General features: G+C 59.0%; 1 protein-coding gene across 1 annotated transcript in view; it reads left to right on the top strand.

Annotated features, from left to right (window-relative positions):
- The window catches only part of OTOF (otoferlin), an 85,801-nt gene that overhangs the window by 43,396 nt on the left and 17,890 nt on the right, over positions 1-24,515 (top strand). The window contains exons 8-23 of the mRNA XM_070069338.1: positions 1,358-1,402; positions 7,677-7,750; positions 9,190-9,316; positions 9,683-9,737; positions 14,778-14,909; positions 18,860-18,922; positions 19,285-19,369; positions 19,530-19,689; positions 20,454-20,640; positions 20,958-21,144; positions 22,304-22,527; positions 22,892-23,000; positions 23,331-23,511; positions 23,597-23,717; positions 24,182-24,282; positions 24,386-24,476. Of these exons, the coding sequence (XP_069925439.1) occupies positions 1,358-1,402; positions 7,677-7,750; positions 9,190-9,316; positions 9,683-9,737; positions 14,778-14,909; positions 18,860-18,922; positions 19,285-19,369; positions 19,530-19,689; positions 20,454-20,640; positions 20,958-21,144; positions 22,304-22,527; positions 22,892-23,000; positions 23,331-23,511; positions 23,597-23,717; positions 24,182-24,282; positions 24,386-24,476 (1,942 nt within the window). The remainder of the gene's footprint in view (positions 1-1,357; positions 1,403-7,676; positions 7,751-9,189; positions 9,317-9,682; positions 9,738-14,777; positions 14,910-18,859; positions 18,923-19,284; positions 19,370-19,529; positions 19,690-20,453; positions 20,641-20,957; positions 21,145-22,303; positions 22,528-22,891; positions 23,001-23,330; positions 23,512-23,596; positions 23,718-24,181; positions 24,283-24,385; positions 24,477-24,515) is intronic.

Genomic DNA, 24,515 nt, shown 5'->3' on the forward strand with positions numbered 1-24,515 from the left:
GGCAGGAGTCATAGTGGTTGCTGGAAAACTGCAGGCGGATTCTCTCTTGGTCGAGAGAGACAGTCCTGTGCCTTCCCCATTTCCACACTATGTGTGGGCCTGCATGTGTCCTCATCAGCGCCAGGACACTTGGAACATGTGAGGAGGAGGAGGGCAGACGTGGGGAAGACGGCCAGGTCTGTGCTGCGCCCTGGCCAGTGGTGGCCCCGAGAAGCCCCCTCGGCCCGAGCCCGAGTTTCAGAGCAAAGCTCACAGGGAAGGAGAGAAGACGCCAGTTGTCTTGTCCACCCTGGACCCTGGTTCTGCTATCGTCCACCCTGGACCCCGGTTCTGCTATTGTCCACCCTGGACCCCGGTTCTGCTATTGTCCACCCTGGACCCCGGTTCTGCTATTGTCCACCCTGGACCCCGGTTCTGCTGTTTCAGGGATTTCCAGATGCTCCAGTGTCTCAGAATTCTGCAGAAAATATAAAATATCCCTCAAAACCTAAAGTGATAATTCAGAAAAAAAGCGGCCCTGCTAGGGTTAGTGGGGGAAGGGTGCAGTGAAGCTCCCAGTGAGATCTGGGTTCCCCAGTGGCTCCCGGAAGCAAACCCCACGGAGCCCTCGGTGGATCCTAAAGGGGGGGCCTGTGACTGAGAGCAGCCGGTCCCCGGCAGGGCAGGGCAGGGCAGGGCTGGGCAGGGCTGGGGACCCCTGTGCCCTTGCTCTGTATCAAACAGCTCTCTGCTGAGTGCTCACAGTTGGCCTGGGCAGCCAGAGACCAGGCTAACGTTACCTGTTGAAATGTGCTCCATCCAGGCCTGAGGTCCCCAGTTGCCCAGGTTTGGAGTCCAGTCTACCCGGGCAAGCTCTGTGCCAGGCCACTGTGTGAGGAGAGGGAACACTCTCCTTGTTACTCACTGTATTGTTTTCAACCTCATGGCATCAGGGAAGTGTTCAGAGAACATTCTGGAAGGATTTTCTGGAAACCTTCCTGATGAGAGATAGGACCTCCTTACTGCCTCCCCCAGCCCCACTTCACCCTCTCAGAGCAGGCTCCGCCTCTGTTTCCCCTCGGAGGGAACAGGGGAGGAGACGGGGAGAAGCAGGGGCCAGGCCTGCCAGCCACGTTCTGGAATCCCCAGAGCCCAGCCTGAGTGGGACGCAGGAAATCCCAGGATGCTCTGAGGTCCCTCTGGCAGGGACACTCTGGGACCCTGCCCAGCCAACTCAGGCTGGCCGTTGCCAGAGGCGGTGGGGAGAGGCGTGCGCGGGAGCAGGGGGTCATCGGGGCCAGGGGCTGAGGCCGCCGCGTCTCTGGGCCACACCCTCTCTCACACGTCCCCTTGTCTCCTCCTTTCTCCCCCTACTCAGCAAAGGCAGACAGAAGACCAAGGGAGGCAGAGATGGCGAGCACAAGTAGGTGTCCCAGGCCAGGGCAGAGCCAGGAGCGGGCTGTCCCAGAGGGCATGCAGGGGCATGCAGGCGAGGGAGGTCTTGGCTTCTGGCATGGGGCTGGGGCGGGGCCTGCTCATTCTTCTTTCCCCTCTGTGTCCTGTTCCTCCTCTGCTACCCTGTTCAGATCCCCACTCCTGTGGGCCAGGCCCTGGGCTTCCCTGAGAGGCAGAGGGTAGCAAAGGGTGGGGGAAGCCACGAGAAATCAGAGGATCCCTCCTCCAACCGTCCAAGTCCAACCAGGGACAGGAGCTGGACATGCAGTGAGGACAAGCCCCGGGCACTGCGTGGCTGCAGGCTGTGGCCAGAGCATGAACACCCAGGAGGCTAAGGAGAGGCAGTCACTGGGGTGGCCCTTCCAATCCCCATGCCCCCGGGAAGTTCCCATGGGGAGGGAGAGATTGGGGCTGCCTGGAGAGGAAGGAGGAAGGGACTTCAGGTGGGAGGGGCTGGGAGGTTGAGTCTCCCCAATCCCCAGGACTCAAGCATCATGGGAGATTTCACATAGGCAGCAGGAGCCAGGGCTGCCCACATGGGTGGGGGCTTCCAGCCACCTCCCTCTGCCAGGTGACAAACTTGAGTCCCAGAGAGGGGCAGCAGCTAGCCCAGGATAAGAGACAGAGCTCAGACCGAAGCACAGGGCACCTGGGCTTCCCTCCCGGGGGTCTCAGGAGACAGCAAGTTGCGAGCTCTCCACTGCATTCTGAATTTAATTCTCCAAATACACCAACAAGAGCTGAAAAACCGGATGGGGAACCGAGCCCCAGAGACGCTGAGAGCTTGCTCCAGTCAAGCTAGCTCCTAGGAGGGTGCCATGGCAACCGCGGGCATGTACGCACAGCGGTCTGAGCTCAGAGGCGTGAGCTCATTGTGGGCTTGCGTCAAGATGCCCGGGAACTCGGGCATCCCAGCTCCCGCTTGTTACCCACAGACAGAGCGGTGTGTCCAGGCTTGGTGAGGCACCCAGGGTGCTGAGCCCCAGGATGAGTGGGAGGTGATGGGGGTGCTGAGCCGGGGGTCCCCTTAAGGGCTCAGGCTTTGCCATGGACATGCCTGCCATAGGCTTATACAAGGCCCTTCAGAAAGTCCCGGACAATACAGGTTATGGAAGAACCACATACAAATTTCAAAAATTTCTGTGCTAAAATAAGCTTACCTCTCATTCCATTTTCTACAGACTTTTCAAACTACCCATGAGGCATAAGCAACCTGTTCTCCTCCAAGCTCTCTGTATGAGATCAGCCATGCTCTAAGCCCCAAGTCTGTCCTGGGCCAGACCCACAGACTCTCACACTGGCCTGTCCCTGTGACTGGCCACAGCTGGAGTCCGAGGTGCTTCACAGTGGCAGCACATAGTAGGCCCACAGTAGGTGCCAATCCCCTAGCCCTACCCCATCCTATTTTCTTGCCAACTCAGTTCACATATTTGATAAACTGTCATGTATTACTATTATTATTTCAATGTGTGGCATTTAGGGCTATTAAGAGAGTAGGAAAATGAGGATTTCTAAGAAGAGATTAAACAAACTGAAACCCTCTAGCCCAGAGAGTGGGAGAGGGTGGGAACAGTTTGCCATCTCTAAAAGGCTTTTGTGTGGCAAACCTGATTCATTTCTGTCTCCACTGAGGGGACATAGCTGGAAATAGGCTTAAGAGGCCGTAGGGAAAGCTTAAGATTTGAGGCATAAAACGATGCATGAGATTCTAGGACAGGTTGATCTGGGGCGGTGGGAAATAGATTTCCATGATGCCGTTTGCTTGAGCCTTACAGAGAGTTGAGCCACCAGGGAGAGCCGAGGAGCCAGCTTCCCTGGGTCTGGGACAAGGACATGTGGTCTCCGGAGCTCCCTGGTGTGACACAGGCACAGGTGCAAATGGACCAGTGTGGGGACAGAGTGGTTCTTGCATGAAGGATTAACCTGTCCTGTCCACTGTGAGAAGCCATCAGAGACAAACTGAAATACGGCACACTCTTATGTAAGACACCTGGCAAGGCTGCCGTTGTGAAATTACTTGGACTTGGGGTATGGGAGATTAAAGGGATCCATCAAAGGGCTCTTGAAGAACACGGCCCCAAGCTTTGAAAGGCTGGCTGTTTACATGATGCCAGGAAGGACTTCAGCCCAGTTCCCCAAGATCAGAGTTCGTTTGCCCCGATTCACTGAGCCCCGAGAGAGCAAGGCTAGACAGTTCCCGCAGATGCCCCGGACAGTGAGAGAGCACAGCCATTTGTGGCCACGCCCTTTTTAGTCCCAACTTCCGGAATGATACATGGACCCTAGTGAACGCAGCACTCAGGTCGGGCAAATATCACCAAGAACTTACGCATGCCGGGCCTCCCCTAGGACGCCGTGTGCCTCACACAGCCACAAAGCCCGGCGTCTAAATCTGAGCCAGGAACACGCACGCTCTGCAGAGCCAGAGCAATGAAGAGTTCCCAGCGAGAGCACTAATTTTAAAATACATTCCCCAGAGATGCCTCTAGGTCGCAGGTGCATCTCATTCCTACTGTGATGCATCCGGCCCTGGGAACTCAGACGTGGTTCTGAATCCTTGGAGGGCCCTGGACGCTGCCTCCCGGCTGCTGCGTCACAAGCCGTGACACAGCCGTGAATAAGCGCCACGTGGTCGTCATTTTTCACCGCAGCACTTGCTGGCTTGTTTTGTTTCTCGGCACATCCTATTGTTAGTATTTGTAAGACCCAGCTAGACCAAATGCAGAATTCTATCACTTTTTTAAAAAAAGAATCACTTCAACAGAAACCTGACCAGCAAACTACATTTTTTAAAATCGAAGTCTTTAAGACGAGTGAGTAATCTTCAAAATTCTCTGCTGCAGTTAATATTTATTTCAAAAATCTCCTTGACCTTCGGTCAAGAGCAGCAGGCAAACTCCTTGCTGGGGTCTGTACAGCAATGAGGCAGGCGGGACTTTTTCTTTTCTTTTCTTTTCTTTTCTTTTCTTTTCTTTTCTTTCATCTTCTTTTTTTTTTTTTTTTTTGATAAAGATTTATTTATTTGAAAGGCAAAGTTACACAGAGAGGGAGAAAAAGAGAGAGAGAGAGATCTCTTCCATCCACTGGTTCACTCCCCAGATGATTGCAACAGCTGGGACTGGGGAGCCAGGAACTCCATCCAGGTCTCCCACATGGGTGCAAGCACTTGGGCCATCTGCTGCTGCCTCCCAGGCGCATTAGCAGGGAGCTGTATTGGAAGTGGAACAGCCAGGATTCACATATGGGATGCGGGCATCACAGGCGGTGGTTCAACCCACTGCACCACAATGCTGGCCCCAGAAAGTCATTTTTTCTGTGGTGATCCTTGGATGCACCATTGATCAGAAAATCACAAAGGGCTGTGGCAGCGAGGACCTCGTGCTCTGCTGCCCACAGTTCAGGTGAACTAAAGAGCAAGCGGAGGAGAAGCCCTCAGAGGCACTGAGCCCCAGCTCCAGGTCTTGAAGTCCTGCCCCCGCTACATGTTTCTGCATTTCCCATGCACCGTTCTAAGACAGGCCCAGGCACGCAGGAGCAACACCAGGGGGCCTGTCCACTTGGGATGGTAGAAATGACGCATAGTGGGCAGGGAGGTGTCACCTTTGAGTTGCTTCAGGTTGTGGCAGAGATAGTTGGAGAAGGATAGTTTTACAAAGGCTCCATGTTTACGTCCAAATATGTTGTTTGAAGGAAGACAGTGACTTTCAAGTTCAAGGGCTAGAAGTGCCTGTGGCACTCCCCAGATGGCTCTGTGGGACCAGGGTCAGAACGCCACAGTGTCCTGGTGCCCAGCTCTCCCTCTGGGTGAGCTCTCCGTCTCCGGTGGCAGGGCCAGATCCTGTCCCAGGACCCTGGGCAGCGACTGGCTCCTCCAGACAGAGCCTACTTCCCCTGGCCCCGCCAGCTGGGAGTACTTCCTTCAGGGGCCAGCAGGACAAGGCGAGGGCTCTGTGGCTGGAGCAGGCTGCAAAGGCGATGGCATGCTCTAGGTCACACACGGAGTGCGGCTAGGGACTCTCAGAAAGGCCCAGCGCAGGGATGGCCAAGAAGTGATCATCAAACACTGAGCCCTCCAGGAGCCTGCTGGATCACTCAGGAGGGAGCAGCGGAGTGACGAGGCTGGGCAAAAAAAGACCCAAACTCCGAAAAAGGCAGGACCCTACAAGGAGAAACAGAGGAGCAGAGCAAGGCCCACCCCAGCCACACCTCCTGAGGCAGGGGTCAGAGCACAGAGGCCCCCAGGCAGGGAGAAATCGCAAAGGATACCTCTCATAAACCCGCCAGGATGGTCCCTTTCCCGCCACCCCGGGATTGTTCCCAAGGGGTCCATGGAGCTGCTCAGTGTCGGGCACCAGCAACGCAGCGTTTACAGCCATCTCTCCCCAAAGACGGCGCTGCTAAGGTTATTTTTGCACGAGCTCCTTCCCTGTGAGCACGAGCGTGGTGTCTGGGACTCCTCACAGAGCGTTCCGATCTGCAGAGCGGGCTGGTGTGAGGATTACGGGTGGGATTCATCCCGCACCGCGCCGCAGCCTGGAGGAAGAGGCGCCAAGAGGCCAGGAGACGCTGCTGCCCAGGGGACAGGAGCTGTATGCTTCCGTCCCGATCCTGCCCCTTCCGGCGGGACGTGGGAGTGCGTCCCCCTTTCTGAGCCTGTGTTGTCACTGCTGAGTGACGAGCAAGTGCCCCTCGCACAGCCCCAGGTATGCCTTTGGCCCACAGGAGTTACTCTGGAAAGCCTATAAAAATGCTTCCCGGTCATTTTACGTACGCACTGTAGCATGAGCGACCGTAACTTACCCTCCTTATTAGAAAGGGAAGAGCTTTTAAAAATCATCCACAGGCATCAGCTTTTCCTTCCTAGAGCCCCTCCCTTCCTTTCCCTTTCTTCCCATTGTTACCTCCCAGACAAGCTGGCACCGGCAAGGGCACATGGCAGCATCACCCTGGCCGCCTCCCTCCTCTCCTTCGGGAGCCGTGAATGAGATATGGAGCTGGTGCCGCGTGCCAGGGTGGCTCCTGTCTGCCCGATCCCCGGGATCCAGGCAGGCCTCGTCCTGCCTCTGAGCAGCTCAGAAAAGGCCGGGGTCAGGCGAGAGCCAGGCCAGAGGATGAGCCGGATCCTCAGTGCCTCAAAGAGGGGCTTGGGGTTTGCAGGTCATCTGTCCGCAGACGACACAGTTGCCCCAACCCCACTGGGCCCGGCATCAAGAGCAGGGAGCTGGTGGTCTGATGCAGACCCGAGGACATGCGCTGTGCCGTGGGCAAGCCCAGAGGCAGGGCCCCCAGGATGTGGGGGCCACCCCAGGAGGCGGAGAATGGGAAGTGGAGGGAGTCAGGTATCCCGCTCATGCAATATGGATGGAGTAATGGAATACCACACGGCACCCCCTGCCAATCCTGCTCCTGGTCGCTCCCGGCACCGGGGACTACAGGGTCAGCTTCAGGGACATCACCGAAGGGCAGTGAGGACCCCTGCCCCCTTCTTTCAGCCCCCTGACTGCAAGGCCCTTCACCTGGGGCACAAGGCCACACCGAGCCAGAAGAAGAGGTAGGAACTATGGGTCGGCCATACCTTCCTGCGACTGGGGAAGAAGGGATTCCACAGGGAGAGCGGACGGGCAGAGGGCAAGAGCAGGACCAGAGGTAGACAGGAAAGGACCCATCCCTTCCTAGGACCAAGGGGGGGGGGTGGGGGGGGGACATAAAGCAGGCTTGGAGCACGGGGCCACCCCAGAGCCAGCATCTCCCATCTGCTTGTGGCCTCGGGCCTCTGAGTCTCTTCTGATCCCTCCCTCCCTCCTCTGTTCTGACGCTGTCTTTCTGGTGCTTTCCTTGAAGCCAGCTGTGCCGGGTGCAGGGACAGGGAGGGTGAACGTGGGGACAGCGGCAGAGCACCCGGCTGGGGGCAGGCAGGACCCAGGGCATTGGGGTCAGGCTGATAAGTGCAAGACCCTGGGCCTCCACTTAGTCTCTTCCCAGCTCCAGGCCCCCTTCCCCGTTTGCTGGGGCCCCATCTCAGCCGGATCTGCAGGGATCGGAAGGGGTGGGGCTTCCCTAATTCCCTGCATGGCTCCGAGCTGGGAAGTTAGCCCCCTCCCCCATACATCTCAAGCCAGGAGCTGAGGGGCTGGGGTCCCCAGCTCCCTTTCTCTTATGTGTTCCCCCGTGTTCGGCTTCTCTGTGTGTGTTTTCTTCCATGGTCCATCTCCCTCCACCTCGTCCTGGCGGCCCCCTCACAGAGCAGGGAGGAGCGTGTTCTCTGCCATGAAGCTCGGCAAGACCCGGCCCCACAAGGAGGAGTCCCAAAGACCAGGTACTCCACGTGACCCCGCCCACTACACCCCGCCCCCTGTGGGGGGGGCACCTCTCCCCCACGTGACCACCATCGCACCTTTCCCTGGGCAGAGCCCAAGCAGGCCCTCCTAGAATTGGGCAGCCAGAGCCATCTGGGCGGGGCCTGGCTTCCCATTGGCTGGCTGAGAAGCCAGGCCCCACCCAGAGGGCCTTGGCCTTCTGGGAAGGGGCGCCCGTGGCGCCGCTTAGGGTGGAGTCTTCTTGAGCGGGCGTCTCCTGCCCACATTGCTCCTTGTTCTGCTTTCTTCACGCCAAAGCCCAGAGATCTTTCGTTAGAGCAGGGAACAAAAAATGAAGCACTTTCCCCAATTCTCTATTTCTGGAGAAAAGCCTGGGTGCCCCGCTGTCCATTTTCCCCAAGCTCTCAGGGACGGCCCTGGAGGCCCCCAGGCCTTGGCCTTGGCCCCTCGCAGGGCAGGGGGCGAGGGAGCGAGCGGGGAGCCGCGCCCCTGCGGCCTCGCCTGCCCTCCACGCCTTCTAGCGCCCTCCTCCCAGACACCTCCGCACCCGGCTCTGCTGTCTCCGACATGCCCTTGGATTGAGGGGGACGGCTGCTGGCCGAGGCCCCTGCCAGGGCAGGCGTAGGTCCCAAGTGCCCTCAGCCGTTTTTTGTTTTGTTTTGTTTTGTTTTTATTTGACAGAGTTATAGACAGTGAGAGAGACGGAGAGAAAGGTCTTCCTTCCATTGGTTCACTCCCCAAATGGCCGCCACAGCGGGCGCTGCGCCAATCGGAAGCCAGGAGCCAGGTGCTTCCTCCTGGTCTCCATGTGGGTGCAGGGCCCAAGCACCTGGGCCATCCTCCACTGCACTCCCTGGCCACAGCAGAGAGCTGCACTGGAAGGGGAGCAACCGGGACTAGAACCCGGCACCCATATGGGATGCCGGTGCTGCAGGCGGAGGATTAACCGAATGAGCCACCGCGCCGGGCCCCCTCAGCCGTTTTACATGCGTCAGCTCTTGCCAAGCCTCGGTTTCGCTGTCTGACACGCAGTAACAGCTGCGTCAGCCGCTCACGGCTGTCGGGACTCGCAATGGGCGTGTGAGGTGACCGACATGGTGCCTTGGGCATAGTGGCCCCTTGCAGATGGTAGCTCTTGGTCGCAGAGGGAGCAGGCGCAGTCTCTGTACGCCCTACCTCCTTCCGCAGAGTGTATCAGGGACATCTTAACATAAGGTGTGCACAGCAGGAGTTAGATTCAGCTATGATGAAAAAGCAAGACCGGCGATGGCATCAGTTAGGTAGGAAACACTGGCGATGCACAGACCATCGCGTTCTAAGGAGATGCTACCAGCTAAACCTTGCATTGGACACTCTGCTTTCTGGACACCCAAGTGCAGGGGGAACCCAGTCACCAGCCCACCCTCAGACCCCTCAGCCAGCCCTTGTCCATCTGCAGATGAGCCAGCGGTGCTGGAGATGGAGGACATGGACCACCTGGCCCTCCGGCTGGGGGACGGGCTGGATCCCGACTCCGTGTCCCTCGCCTCTGTGACAGCTGTCACCACCAATGTCTCCAACAAGCGGTGAGTGGTCAGGAGCGCCCTGCTGCCTCCCACCTATGGGACAGGACCAGCTTGCAGGGTGTAAAAATGTGGGTGGGGCCCACGGACAGCTTCTCCTAAGCCTGCCCCTCTCTTCCTTCCCAGGGATGTCTTTGTTGCCTGGCTCCCTGCGAAGGCGGAGTGAGGTGGCTGCAGGCCTGCTCCCAGGTCGCCGGCCACCCCTCTGTCTCCCTGCTCCTGTAGTCTGGCCTCTCTGTGGGGCTCTGAGAATGGCCAGTTCCACTGTGCCTGGTGTCCTTGTGTTTGGAAACCATGGCCGCATCCCTCTGCCCGCCCCTAGGCAGTCCGTCCCCCTATGCTCACCTGACAGCACGTTCTCCTCCACAGGTCTAAGCCGGACATTAAGATGGAGCCAAGTGCGGGGCGGCCCATGGACTACCAGGTAGGAGGGCTCATGCTGTACACACTGCGCTGGCCGGGGTGTGGAGGACTCCCGCCAGATGTGTGCCTTGGACACTGTGGAGGCGTGGATCTAGGGGTCATAGAGAGCCACAAGTTGAATATAAAGTCCCAAAGTAAGCTTGTCACTGACGGGCATTCCTAGAGGCATCGTAAGGAGATGCAGACCCCCAGAGGGGCTTAACACTCTGCTGTGCCAGGATGTTGTGTCTGGCACTGGACCGCATAGAGAGAGAGACCTGGAGAAATCACAGAGACCAAGGAAACCACATGCAAAAAAAAAGGAAAAAAAATCCACAGTTAAAATAAGAGCCTGAAGAATACTTTGTTTTTGAAGTGTGGTTTTGCATTCATTTTAATGCCAGAGGCATTTCCGTCCTGGTTATCACTGGAGGCTCAGACCCTGGGTGATTTTTTTCTCCTCTTTGCTTCTCTGTCTTCCCTGAGATCCATTTTTAACTCTTCCGTTGTGTGTTTCTGAAATGAGATTAAAAGGCTGAGAGGGAGGGGGTTGCAGCTGTAAGGCTGTGAACATGGCCACCCTGCAAGTAGGACAGGGGGTGAGCATGGCTGCTGGCTTACGGGACAGGGTCACCCTGGCCTCAGCTTTGCAGGGCCAGGCTCTCAATCTGGACTCCTCCCAGAGTGACCAGAGGCTGGGGGATGGAGTTGCACTACCACAACTCATAACAGACTGACGTACAAGCTCAGAGCACCTAGTACTAAGCTATAGACTGGAAGCAGGGAAAGAAGAGGCGTCTCTCAGGAAGGATGCTGGGACACCCCACCCCCACATACCCCCCAGTGCCCCAGACCCTGCCCTGGGGGAGCCCCTCTCCTGGGATGGAGCTTTACCTCTGATGCCCCCTCCCAGGCCCCAGGCCCCTCATCATTCACTCAGGTAATGTGATGAAGAGCTAGGGGACACCTTTTTTGTGTCAGAGGCACAGCAGGTCGTGTTTCCCGTCTCCCTCAACCCTTGCTCGAATTTGTGTTCAGGGACTCAGCAACCATCTTCCAGAACTTAGCAGATAGCCTCGGGCAGGGCGCGTGGTTTGGGCCAGCCCAAGCCGCTGGGCTCTCGGAGGTTTGGGAAGTGCACGGCTCCTGAGTCCAGGGCGCTGGACCCAGGGCTTTGTTTCTTCGTGTGCTGAGGACAGGAAAATTCCAGAGAACGAAGACCCCAACTCAGGCAGGTCCCCGGCCTGCCAGGCCAGGCCAGGACGGAGACAGGGTCCTCATTTACAATGGAACTTATTTTCAGGAGGTTACTCAATGCCAGCCACTGTGCCAAGAGCTATAAGTACCCTTTTTTTTTTTTTTTTTGCCTTTTTTTTTTAAAGATGTATTTTATTTATCTGAAAGGTAGAGTTAGAGAAAGAGGTCTTCCCTCTGCTGGTTCATTCCTCAAATGGCCGCTGAAACCAGGAGCCTGGAGCTTCATCTGGGTCTCCCACATGGGTGCAGGGGCCTTGAGCTGTCTCTGTTGCTTTCTCAGGCTCATTAGCAGAGAACTGGACGGGAAGTGGAGTGGCTGGTGTATGAACCGGCGCCCACGTGAGATGCGAGCACTGCAGGCCAGGCTTTCCCCACTCCGCCTCCGTGCATCTTTGCATTCAAGCTGCTGTCAGGTGACAGCCACCCGTGTACAGGTGTCCTGGTGTTGTATCTATAAGGAGAGGCCGGCCCAGGAGGCTAAGGAGCTTCCCCAGGTCACGAAGTCGAGGCTGGAGCCAGTTCACACCCCAGGGTGTCTGTCCGTGGCTGTCAGAGCCTGACTTCTCTATAACCAGGCCTTCTGGGCCCCGGTTCATCGAACTTCTTGTCCCTTCCCACTTGTTTCCAAAAGCTTGTCAAGCTGCTCCCTGCCAGAGACTAATCACCTGGCCCGCCAGCCACTTTTCCTGCCCAAGAGGATTTAAACCTGAGCCCAACAGAACAGTGGTCACATTTTCCCCAGAGCATAGCATTTCCTCCCACTTCCACCACGACTCAGCCACAAGCCTCGGCACGCTTTGGGAGAGAGCTATGAGGATGCAAATGTGAAACCACTTGTGCTTTCAGTAAATAAAGGGTATAAAGCGATAAAAGCAGAGGGACTTCCCTCTCTTGGGGAACCTGGCTTTGATGAGTTAGAAATGCCTGGGACGCAGCTGGAGAGAGGAGAGAGGGGCATAGCGGAACTCAGATCCAGGAGGGCCTGGAAGGCTGGGCACCATCCTGAAGCTTGGCTCATACCAGAAGTATGGGGGGGCGGGGAGATCCAGGTGGACCCAAGCCCAGGCTGTTTCTCTTTAGCAGGGACGTGGCATGGAAAGCCCGGCTGGGGCCTGGCAGCTCAGAGGTGACCAGCCAGAGCCCTCGGCAGGGGCGTTCCTGGTGGGTCTCCTTCCTACCTCTCTTCCTGGCACCCAGACTTCACCGCCCGCAGCCCCACGTCCCCCCTGGGCTCCTGCCCTGGCGGCACCCTCCACCCCATCATCTCCAGCCCCTGGAGCGGGGCGAGGATGAAGAATGGGGGGGGGGGGGACGCTGCCTCGGGGGCCCTATCTCCAGCCCCTGCTCGTGCTCAAAGCCAGATCAGATTCCTCGGCACCATTACTCCTGGGGTGTAGGTTTCCCACTCCTTGTCTCCCGTGCTGGCCTCCCTGAAACCGCTTGGGTGGAGTGGTCTGTAGCCAGAAGAGGCAGCTGGTCAGCTGGCGCCTGTCGGCTCCAATGGCCTCCTCATCTTCCACCCTGTGCAGGTGGTGGCAGAGGACAGCTGGGCCCCTCCCGCGGGATCCTGAACAATGACCGACTGCTGCTGTATTGCATTTCCCCTTCCAGAGCGCCAGGCAGTGGTGGGACGCAGCAGGGATGGCGCCCCCTGCCCCCACACCATGCCCAGGGTGGCACTTCTCACACACGCTCAGGGGGCCCTTCAGGGCCTCCCCTAGACCAGCAGAGAGCACCCCGGGAATCTCTCTCCCCATCTGGGCACCTTTCAAGCCTCTGCCATCCACCATCCCCTCCCGCCTTTAGTGTCAGGGCATCCAACCCCTATCATCATTTTGGGCTCCTTTGCAGGGAGGAAGTGGAAACTTAGGAATCTGGCGTAAAGGGAGGGAGCAGCGAGGCCGTCACACTGGCCAGGCCTCCAGAGGGTTGGTACCCGGGACCGCCAGGGCTGTGTCTGTCTCATTCCCAGTCCAGGGGTATTGAAGTCTTTCCCGCTGGGGAGGGGCATTAGCTGGGGGAAAATAGAATGGAATTTCCTAAAACCAAAGATTCATGGAAGTTAGAACTCTGTGCACGGCCTGCAAGAATGTTCTGGAAGCACTTCCAGGATCTGTCTGCTGTCTTCCCAGTGAGCATCTCAGAGCTGAGTTCATCAGGCCTAGCTCCTCCTCCACTCCTAGAAGAAATGGTGGTTACTGAACTCTGGGGTCTCGGTTCTAGGCTTTCCCCTCAGTCTCGCCAGCACTGCGGCTCCAAGTAGAAACGTTGGCCCTCGCAGTCTGAGTTGCTTCGACGTGTCCATACTCCGGTTCCGTGTTCTGACAGTGTTCTCACTGGCACGGGAGTTTCTAGCTGCTTCACTGATGCCTTTGATGTGTGGCTTTTTTTTTAGCATCAGAATGTTTCCAAGACTTTCATGAACACGGTGGAAGACCGTTGTAGTGGTTATTTTATTATTAAAAGGGCACATCATTCTCTTGAGTAAAATCATATTTGGAAGTGGCACAAAAGCCCAGCAGCTGGGGGCGAGACGTTCGAAGGGCAGCCCCCCCAGTGTCATCAGGAGAGGGCCCTGTGGGAAATGAGTGTCGAGTAAAACCATCCAGAGCCTCGTGCCCGCGCGTCCCTGAGAGAGCAGCCACGTGACCGAAGGCAGACTCCATCGGGGAAGGCTTGTCCCCAGTCGCCCGCATTTACAGAGCTTTCTACTGCTTACGGGGCATTAGCCCATTCAGCCCTCGCACTTCGTGATGGGGAGCTGGTGCCAGTGTCTCAGGTCTGGGGCTCAGTGCCAGGCCAACGTCCCTGAGACCAAGCCTCTTCTATTTCACCGTGAGCAGACGTCCAAATCCAAAGTGAGATTGTGGGAAAAGCGTGGTTACACCAAAAATTACACATCTCTCCAGATAGATCAATTAGAGATAGATAAGAGAGATTAGAGAGACACATAGAGATAGACATAGGTACGGGCTAAATTAGAGATAGATGAATGGATAGACAGGCTGACTGACGCCGGCAATCTGTTTGCTAGCCATCTATAAGCCGGAAACCATTTACAGTGAGCTCCACAAAGAGAAGGAGTTTGCTTCAGTCTCCCTGTGCCTGGCCCCAGTAGGAGCTTAATAAATACTTGTTGAATGAATGCACAGCTGAGAAGGGTGACAAGTGGGATCCCAGGGAGCTGGAGCCACTCACAGGACATGCTAGAATGCACACAGCCGTCACCAGGCTGGAAAAGGTGGCTCAGGTCACCTGCCAAAGCCTCACAAAGAAATTCAAAGGAGGAGAGGGGGCAGGAATGAGGAAGGGGGGCCAGGTTTCAGAAACACAAAGAGCTATCAGAAGCCTGCAGGCTTCAAGACTTCAAATGAGGAATATTGGAGGAGGAAATTAACTGCGCGTCACTGGAGACTGAGAGCTTCATTGCTCAGTTCGTGAAGCCTGAGACGTGGGCCTGGCAGCGCCACAGATGCAGGGAGAGGCAAGTGCACGTGGCATCACCTAGGGGCTTTCAAAAATGCCAGGTACCACCCCCCACCCCCAGTGCTGAACTGGCTGGGTCTGGAGCCTGAGCACCCTCCCCTCCAACTCTAGCCAGCACCAGCTCGGGAGGTGTCCAGCCTAGACACAGAGGCTTTGGAAAAGGAAGATGAGCTCTGGATCAAGCAGCAAATTCGCAGTAGTGGTCAGCATGGAGCCCAGGGGTAGGGCTCCCAGCCTAGTGCCGTCAGCCCTGCTGCACGGCCCCAGGCTCCCAGGTCCACCCAGCTGTCCATCTGGCCGCCCCTTCTCCCACCCACAGGTCAGCATCACGGTGATCGAGGCTCGGCAGCTGGTGGGCTTGAACATGGACCCCGTGGTGTGCGTGGAGGTGGGCGATGACAAGAAGTACACATCCATGAAGGAGTCCACAAACTGCCCCTACTACAATGAGGTCGGTGGTCCCAGGGCCCTCGCAGGGGAAAGGGGGCTCTCCAGATGTGGCAGGCGCTGGGCCTCAGCCCCACTGAGGCCAGGAGGAGCGGCCAGGAGTCGAAGGGCTACCAGTGGGGGCGACTTGGACCCGTCTTGCTACAGCCCCTGGCACACTGCATGAGCCGCCACATCCTCTGATGCCCCCGTCTGGATCCCAGATTGACCTGGGCTGGCCAGCGGCCACCTGCTGAGCTGACACAGCACCTCACACCCCCACGCTGCCCCCAGCAGTGCCAGGCAGAGCCTGGGGCAGTGCAGCTTGCCCCAAGGCACTACCAGTGGTGGCACTGGCAGCATCCATGAGCACTTCCCTGTGCCAGGCCCTCACCTGAGGCCTTAGGCACGGGGTCTCTGCCAGCCCTGTGTCAGAGGTCATCACGGTTACTCTCACTACACACAGGGGCACTGAGGCTCCTGGAGGAGGCCTCGCCCAACGCTGAAGCGCCTGAGTCAGGTTCTGATGCTCACGCCCCTGCTCAGCTGTCTCCACAGGGCTTCCCTCCTAAGCACTGGCCTTGACTTTGGGATGTAGGGGAGAAAGTGATTGGCTCCAGGATCCTTTCTAGCCATTCGAGGCCATGCCGAGGGTGCTAGACTCACAGACCCTCTAGTTCAGTCTCCCCACCTTACAGAGGGGAAGACTGAGGCCTCAATACGGGAGGGGCTTCCCGCAGCCTCGGAGGGTATCATTAAGGGAGCAGGGCCCACGCCGTCCAGCCTCCCCCACAGTGCTCTGGCTTGCCACCTCGGATGCAGTGTCCTGACCCCTGGGCTCCAGGCAGGAGGCTCTGGTGAGGGTACCTGTGTGCCTGGAAGTCCCTGGCCTGAGGGCTCTGGGCAGCCCCTTCTTGGAGGGGACACCAGTTTGTTTCTCCCGGTGGCTACAGGCGCGAGGGGTACCAGGCTGGCCCAGGTGAGACTTCAGCGTCCTATGTCCCAAGGCAGGCGGGGCCAGCTGGGGGAGCCTCCAGCCCTGCACTTGCAGGAGGAAAACCTGGACACACCTCTGTCCTGCCCAGACCTGGCTGAATTGTCTCCCCTGTGGCCACAGAGGGCCCTCGGAGTGGGATGTCACCGCCGGGGACCTTTCCCAGGTGGAGTCAGCACACCGGGCCACCTGCTCTGACCTCACCTTGGGACTGATCCCTGACTGGAGAGCCCCTGGGCTAGGCGAGGCTCTGCACTCCCAAGCAGAGAGGGAGGTGGCCCTGCTACCTGCCCCGTTACCTGATAGCGGTGCAGCCCGCTGCGGCTGGCTCTAGGGTTCCCCAGGCTTCCTTCAAGTCGCTTCCTCCCGCTGAGGTGCTCCCAGCTCCGTGCTTCCCCACCCAGCTCCTCCTCACCCTGCAGCGCCAGCTCCGACGTCCTGGCCACTGAGTGGCTTTCCCTGCTCTCCCTGGGGCAGTGCTGTCCTCGACTTGCCCCTGTCCCCGTGGTGGGCTGGAGACCCCTGCTCTCCTGCACTGCCGTGCCCAGCTCAGAGCCCTACACAGGCATGAGTTGGAGGGTTCAGTACCACTTGGCCGAGTGGACGTTCACCCAGGTGAAGCAACCTGTCCTCACTAAGCACCAGGATCACAGCACGGGGGCAGGCTGGGGGCCACGGAGAGGGTGGAGACACAGCCTCTGCCCTCACGGGTCACACCCCCCACCCCCTGGCTCCAGCCTCTGCACCTGTTCATTCTGCACCGTCTTATTGCTCCTGACGGCAGTTTTGTCCTTTTTCATCAACCCTAGTAGCTCTGATTCTGCTTCCGTTGGTCTCCTCTGATCCGGGGTTTCTCAGACCCAGCACTGAGGCTGCTGTGGACAGGAGAATTCTCTAGACGTGGGAAGCTGGTGGGCAGCATCCTTGGCTCCTTCCCTCTGGAGGACAATAGCAAACTCATCTGTCCCCAGCTGTAGCTGCCAAAAATGTTTCCAGACATGGCCTGCTGTCCCTGTGGGGGTGAGAATCATCCCCAGTTGAGACCCCACCCTAAACTGCCTTGCTGGGAGACTTCAGCTGCTTCTGGCTGATTCTCCGAGCTGCGGGAATCTTCCCTCCCTCGGCAGGAACAATCGGCAGGAAGGCAGGACTAGCAGATTCCTGTGCTGTCATAAAAGGCAACGATGCCTTGGGGCTACCCTGAGGCGCCTGGTCTGGCTGCAGCCTGCCCGCAGGGGAGACCCCTGCTCTGCGCAGGCGTCTGGATGGGCATCTGGGAGCCCTGTCTTCCCTCCTGCCCTTTGCCGCGGATCCTTCTCCGTCTGCATCCTGAAGAACCCGACGTTGCACCATCCCCCAACAGCCCGACTCTCTCTTTGCTTCCCGCCCCTCCTCTGGTGCCAAGGGGTCCTATTCCAGCACAGCCTGCCTAAACACAACCAGGAAAACCCACAGATGCCCACGACAGGGGCTAGACGTCTGGCTAGGGATCTCTCCTCCCTCACGCCTCTCTGGGGACTACCCCCTCTCCTGGCACAGTCATACCTGTGAGTTGTCACCTCCCACCCTCTGTCACATCTCAGTCTCTGCAGAAGCTTCTGCCCCACGGTGTCACTGAAGCTGGCTCCTCGGGGTATCAGGGCCTGCTGCTCCGAGCACAACACCCTCTGCTGTCCCCTCTCCCCTCACTGCTGACTCCTGTCCTCTTGCCTGTCCCTCCCCTTGGGGACCTCCCATGCCGTTCTTGGCTTTCCTTCTCCTGCCTCTTCTCCCCAACTCCGTACTTTGCATCACTTCCTCCGCCCACCACGGAAAAGCCCTGTCTGGGCTGCTTCCCGCCTTCTCTCTCCTGGGGAGCCTCCCCCACCCCAAGGCTTCAGTGACCCACCCCTAGCCTCCCCCCCGCACTGAGAGCTGCAGACCCAACCCTGGCCAGCAGCCCCTGCACCTGCCACCCAGGCCTGCAATGGTCACCCTTTGCTCTGTGCTCGTCCCTGCCCTGGGCTGAATGCTTGGCTGGGCTCATTGTTTCCACCTCATAGCCTCCTGTGTGAACCGTGTCCCCCGGTTCAGTGGGGCAGCCCAGGATCATTATATACATAGCACAGAGGGGTAAACTGAGCCTTGGGGAAGGAGGTGAGCGACCCACTAGGGACTGCACAGTGAGGCTGGCTCTGAAGCCAAGGGTGAGCGTCCCGCGGCCCAGGGCCTGTTCTCTGTGGACATTGAACCCGTCAATCTCCCTGCCACATGCCCACCAGACAGTGGGCCCTCTGCTCACTTCTCATACCCTTGTACCCAGGGCCTGCAACACCCAGGTCTTGGGCAAAGAACTTGCCAGTTACAGCCGGTGAAGTGTCTTCATTCGCCACACCACGGTTCATCCATCCTAACACCTGCCCCGTCCGTTCCTCTGTTCCTCTTATGCATCTCTGAGGCTGGGATGTTACGACACATCTTCTAGGCAGTGGCATGGTTTTGTGGCAGTGTCTGTGGCCTAGCAAACCACAGCTCAGCTTGCAGTACGCAGCATTTTGGAGCCCGTGGCATACGCTACTGTTTCTCATCTGGGCCTCATAAAGGGATTCTGCCATCGTCCCCATTTTACAGCTCAGAAGACAGAGGCTCAGAGAATGAGTTGCTGATGACCATGCAGCTGGACAGGAGCAGAACTGGGACTAGAACCCAAGTCTCCCTGGCTGCCTGGCCCTGGCCCTTCTGAGCACAGCCTGTGGGTGTAGACTTTCTACCTACTGCTGCCACATCGCTCTGCTCCCACAAAGGCCAGCACCGGCCCTGTCCTCCAGACCCCAGATGGGCTCCGCCTCCTTCGAAGGGTCAGTTAGAACCAATGCATTGCCTGTAACCTATGCATCCGACCTTCAGGGCTCAGGAAGAAAAGGCAGGGTACAGACAGGTGCTGGCCTGGGCTCCAGCTGCTACCCGCTGGTGACAACAGCCCGGTTCCTTCCCCTCCCCAGTACTTCGTCTTTGACTTCCACGTCTCTCCTGACGTCATGTTCGACAAGATCATCAGGATCTCGGTGAGTGGGGAGCAGCCCCAGCCAGCCGGGCCGCTCACTAAAGCAGCACCCTCATGCAATTTGTGAGGTTCCCCCTCTGGCTGGACCCATCATAGACAGCCCTGTGCCCGGACAGACAGCTGGGCAAGGGGTCCACCAGGCTGGATTCTGGGGTATGTGAGCCAGCTATCTCTGCAGAATGTACAGCTACCCATGGCAGCTAGCACAAAGCTGGTGTCTGCAGGAAGGGCTCATGCTGAGCCCAGCAAGCGACCTCTGTCCCGCCCACCCAACACCCTCCTGGGTCACCACAAAGCTCGGGTCCCCAGAAAGACTGGGGTGGTGCAACCCCCAGCGGGTCTGACTGCAGATCCTTCCGGAAGGTGATTCACTCCAAGAACCTGCTACGCAGTGGCACCCTGGTGGGCTCCTTCAAAATGGACGTGGGGACCGTGTACTCCCAGCCTGGTGAGTCGCCGTGCGCGGGCTGGGCAGCCACAGCCTGGAGAGCTGCTGCCAGTCTGGGGGGTGCCCCTCCTAGTCACAGCCACCCCGCCCTGCTCACCTGCGGCTGGAGAGCCCCCCAGGGCGGGGTGCCGGGTGCAGTGCCCGCTTCTCGCCACTGCAGAACACCAGTTCCACCACAAGTGGGCCGTCCTCTCGGACCCTGACGACATCTCCGCTGGGCTGAAGGGCTACGTGAAGTGTGACGTCGCCGTGGTGGGCAAGGGAGACAACATCAAGACGCCCCACAAGGCCAACGAGACAGACGAGGATGACATTGAGGGGTGAGGCCCATCTCAGCCCAGCCCCTGCACACCTGGGCCCAGCGCAAGCTCCCGGGGCGGACTTGGCCCAGACCCAGGGCCACCCACTCTTCTTGCCCACACAGCCCATTTTTCCTGGAGGGACTAGGGCAGGGTCAGGCCAGGGCCAGTGCCAAGTGGTTAAGGAGTGACAATCATCCAGACCTCTGACCGTGAGAAATCTGGCAGGAAGAGCGGGTGCTGGCAGACCAGAGTCCTGAGCCTGTGGGATCCCAAAGACACCAACAGGATGCGCCCAGGACAGCAAAGAGATTTCATTCTGTGTGCCAGTTACAGGCAGCTGACGGCAGCCTTTGGAAATATTCTGGGACCTTCATTAGGCTTAGTGGGACAGGTGCTGAGATCCAGTGAGTCGCATCCTCCGTGGCCAGGGGAAGGAACAGTTTCTTGTGGGGTTTCCACCTGGGGGGCAAGGGCCGTGCACAAGACTGGGAGAAGTTGATGGTGATACTGAGATTGGTAACCTACACTACAGCTCTCCAAACACTGCAACCTATCTGAGCCTTGTCGTATTGCTGGGAGGTGGGTATCATTATTGCCATGGTAACAGGGAGGAAACTGAAGCCCATGGAGATGGGGAGGTTCACCCAGGATCCCATGAGTGAGCAGGTGTCTCTCCTTCACCTGGGGCCTCTCAGCCGTCGCTCAGAGGCTGTGCCAGGCCCCAGGGGCGTGGTGATGCTAGACAGGAGCTGGGGGCCTGGACCTGGTTCCTGTGTCAGCAGGAACTTGCTGCTGCCGGAGGGGGTGCCCCCGGAACGCCAGTGGGCCCGGTTCTACGTGAAAATTTACCGCGCAGAGGGGCTGCCCCGAATGAACACCAGCCTCATGGCCAACGTCAAGAAGGCGTTCATCGGCGAAAACAAGGACCTCGTAGACCCCTACGTGCAGGTCTTCTTTGCTGGCCAGAAGGTACTGGGTGACGGGCACCAGGGGCACAGGTGATGGGCAGGGGTCCGGGGACAGGCCTGAGGCAAAATCAGAGACCTCCAGTGGGTGGGGCTGGGCGGGGAAGGCCAGGCTGGGACTCCGGTCCCCATGGGCCTGGCTTACAGACTCCTCTCCACCAAGGCGTCCTCGGACCAAGAGCTGGGGGGGCAGTGGGAGAGGGGGGAGAGCCAGGGGCTCAGGGTGGGGAGAGAGTGGAAGCGACAAGTCCATGAGCATTCTGAATGCACACACATGTGTGCACACATGCACACGTCCCAGCCCTCGACCCCTCCCACCAGGGCAAGACCTCCGTGCAGAAGAGCAGCTACGAGCCCCTGTGGAACGAGCAGGTGGTCTTCACAGACCTGTTCCCCCCACTCTGCAAACGCATGAAGGTGCAGATCCGAGACTCGGACAAGGTCAACGACGTGGCCATCGGCACCCACTTCATCGACCTGCGCAAGATCTCCAACGACGGAGACAGAGGTCAGGCACGGGGACCCCGCTCCACGCGCTCCTCCTCGGGTGTCTCCAGGCTTTTGTCGGCAGACCCTCCTCAAGGGAAAGGGGCAAGCTGTGGCTCAGGCCCACCAGGAGCTGCCTGCGCCTGCCTGAACCCAGCGGCCCGGATGTGAGGATTGGTAGCCAGGTGCCCTCTGTGAGATGGAAATAGCATCCACAGACAGCATCGTGATCTCCACGTGGAGGTCCACACGGCTACAGCACACATGCCGTGTAGACACTGTCATCCAAGCGCACTTCAGACACTTCGTGCAAACGCATATTAGGGGGAAACCGTCCACGAATGTCCATTTTCTGCAGTAAAATAGACTTCTCTGTCATTCCATTCCCCACAAATTGTTTGAAGTAGCCTGTAAAATGACAGCACCTACAGGCTGCTGATAGCGGCAGTGCCTGGCTGTGGACCCATGGGGACAGATCACCTCCCAGGCCCCAGGCACCAAGAACCTCTCCTGTCCTCCGTGTTCGCTGAGTGGGCACAACATGGGCAGGTGACACAAAAGGCCACATCTTGCCTGATTCCATTTGTATCCAGGACAGGCCAATTCAGAGACAGGAAGCAGATTCGTGGCTTCCAGGGCCCCGAGGAGGGGAAACCAGGCCCGGCTGCTCCTAGCGCAATGCGTGTGGGGAGCAGGGGACGGGAATGTTCTAGAACTAGATGACGGCTGCACAGCCTAGTGAATGAGCTGAAACCACTGACGTGCACTTTAAAATGGGGAATTTTATATTACGTGAAATATCTCCCCATTTTTAAACATGATGGACATTTCTTAAAAAGCATGCAGAATAAAAACATCAAGGTAGAAGTGTTCCGTGCTACACGTGAGGCCCAGCAAATCCTAAGCATGGGAGAGCGAATGCGGATGAGGAACTGGGGGGCTTTATGATGAAGCAGGGAGGGAGGGTTCTCGCAAATGGGGGATACGCGTCCCCCAGGACGTCCCCCAGGGCCGTGCTCAGGCGTCTAGGGAGAGCGGGCTCCATCCCGTAGGCGGGTTGTTGGCAGACCCCCACAGAGCGTCAGCACTGTGTGCGCACACCAGATGCCGGCTCAGCAGCCCTCTCCCCGGGAGGCCGCTGGGCGTGACGCGGGCCCTCCTCCCTGTCCTCGCCACCACAGGCTTCCTGCCCACGCTGGGCCCGGCCTGGGTGAACATGTATGGCTCCACCCGCAACTACACGCTGCTGGACGAGCACCAGGACCTGAACGAGGGCCTGGGCGAGGGCGTGTCCTTCCGGGCCCGCCTCATGCTGGGCCTGGCTGTGGAGATTCTGGACACCTCCAACCCCGAGCTCACCAGCTCCACAGAGGTGCAGGTGGAGCAGGCCACGCCCATCTCCGAGGTGATGTCCCCACTGTGGCAGCCCAGCTCTGGGGCTTTGCTTGTTGCTGCCGTGTCTCCCCGAGAGGGCTGGACCCCAGCATCAGGCCCCTCCCCCAGGAAGCAGAGACCCCTACTTCACCCCTCAGTGGGACTTGCGTCCCTGTCGACTGCCTGCCCGTGTCCTTCCCACAGGTCCCTCCCTCTGCCCCTCCCCCAGCCACAGCTGCTTCTGGGGGTGCAGAGCCAGCCCCCCATCCAGCGACAGCCTTCAGGGTGTGGACTTCCTAGGACGCCCCACCATCAGCCAGGGGACCTGAGGGAGACGCTGTGAGCTGCCGCGTCCCCTCTAAGGTTCAAGGATGGTTTGAACTACCTCCCCACAGAGCTGCACCGGGAAAATGGAGGAATTCTTTCTATTCGGAGCCTTCCTAGAGGCCTCCATGATTGACCGGAAGAATGGAGACAAGCCGATCACCTTCGAGGTGACCATAGGTGGGTGCTGGGCTCACAGCCGGGGCTACCAGGCTGTACCCAACCTGGCAATGGGAAACTTGGCCTCTTTCCCCTGTGTTGGCCTCATGGCACCTTTGCGGGGGGTGGGGGCGGAGGGTGCACACACTTCATGGAGAAGAAGGAAAGAGGAAAGGAGGGAGGGGGCATCCCTGGGGGCTGGATAGGAGACTGTGGGGACGGCCGCCATGTCCAGAGTGGGCCTCACTTTCCCTCTTCCCGCCCCAGCCCCAAGGCAGCACTTGGACTGTATAGCATGTAGGGCCTGGCAGGGAAGGCCCCTGGGCCCTAGAATGTCCATTCTGCCTCCAGGCAACTATGGGAACGAAGTCGATGGCCTGTCACGACCCCGGCGGCCTCGGCCCCGGAAGGAGCCTGGGGACGAGGAGGAAGTGGACTTGATCCAGAACTCAAGTGATGACGAGGCCGATGACAGCGGGGACCTGGCCTGCGTCTCCTCCACTCCCCCCATGCGGCCCCAGATCACAGACAGGTGGGACCCGCCTCCTCCTCTCCTGTAGCCTGGCCCTCCACCTCCCCAGGCTCCCAGACCTCAACCTCCCATCTCCTGTGCCCAGGAACTACTTCCACCTGCCCTACCTGGAGCGCAAACCCTGCATCTACATCAAGAGCTGGTGGCCGGACCAGCGCCGCCGCCTGTACAACACCAACATCATGGACCACATTGCTGACAAGCTGGTCAGGGCCGGCCGGGAGGGGGACAGGGGCGGAGGAGCAGGCACTGCCAGGGGCCTGGCCTGCAGGGCACAGGCCCACCTGCCCAGTTCTCGCCATGGAACTGGGGCGGCTGCAGGGATGGCCTCGGCAACACCCCTGCTCCACCCTGGATTTGGGGTGGAGTCCTGGGGCTCCCTGGAGGAGGCTGGCCAGCCCCCCTGTGTGTAGCCTGCCCCAGGCCCTCCACTGTAGCCTTGATTGCTGCCCAGAGTGCCCGGGGCCGCAGGCAACTCAGAGATAGTCTTCCTTCAGGGACCCAAGAGCCTGCCAAGGCCAAGGTCTCCAGGTTCTGATTGCAGAGCCCAGGACACTGGCCTCGTCCCCGTGAAGCTAGGGGGTGGCCCTGTGAGGGGCCCCGAGGGAGGGGGCATCCACTGGGGCCGCAGGGGAGGGCGCGGCTCAGCGTGTGCCCACCCCGGCCGCAGGAGGAGGGCCTGAACGACGTGCAGGAGATGATCAAGACCGAGAAGCCCTTCCCAGAGCGGCGGCTGCGGGGCGTCCTGGAGGAGCTGAGCTGCGGCTGCCAGTGAGAGGGAGGGCCGCGGGGGGGGGGGGGGCGGGGACCCCCGCCTGGGCCGGGCAGGGGAGGAGGCTGCCACAGACTGAACCCTGGCTCCCCGCACCCCCAGCCGCTTCCTCTCCCTGGCTGACAAGGACCAGGGGCATTCGTCCCGCACCAGGCTGGACCGAGAGCGCCTCAAGTCGTGCATGCGGGAGCTGGTGAGGGCGTGCGTGCGCCAGGCTGGAGGGCGGTTCTGC

Source organism: Oryctolagus cuniculus, chromosome 2, assembly GCF_964237555.1.
Source record: "Oryctolagus cuniculus chromosome 2, mOryCun1.1, whole genome shotgun sequence".
Taxonomy (NCBI): domain Eukaryota; kingdom Metazoa; phylum Chordata; class Mammalia; order Lagomorpha; family Leporidae; genus Oryctolagus; species Oryctolagus cuniculus.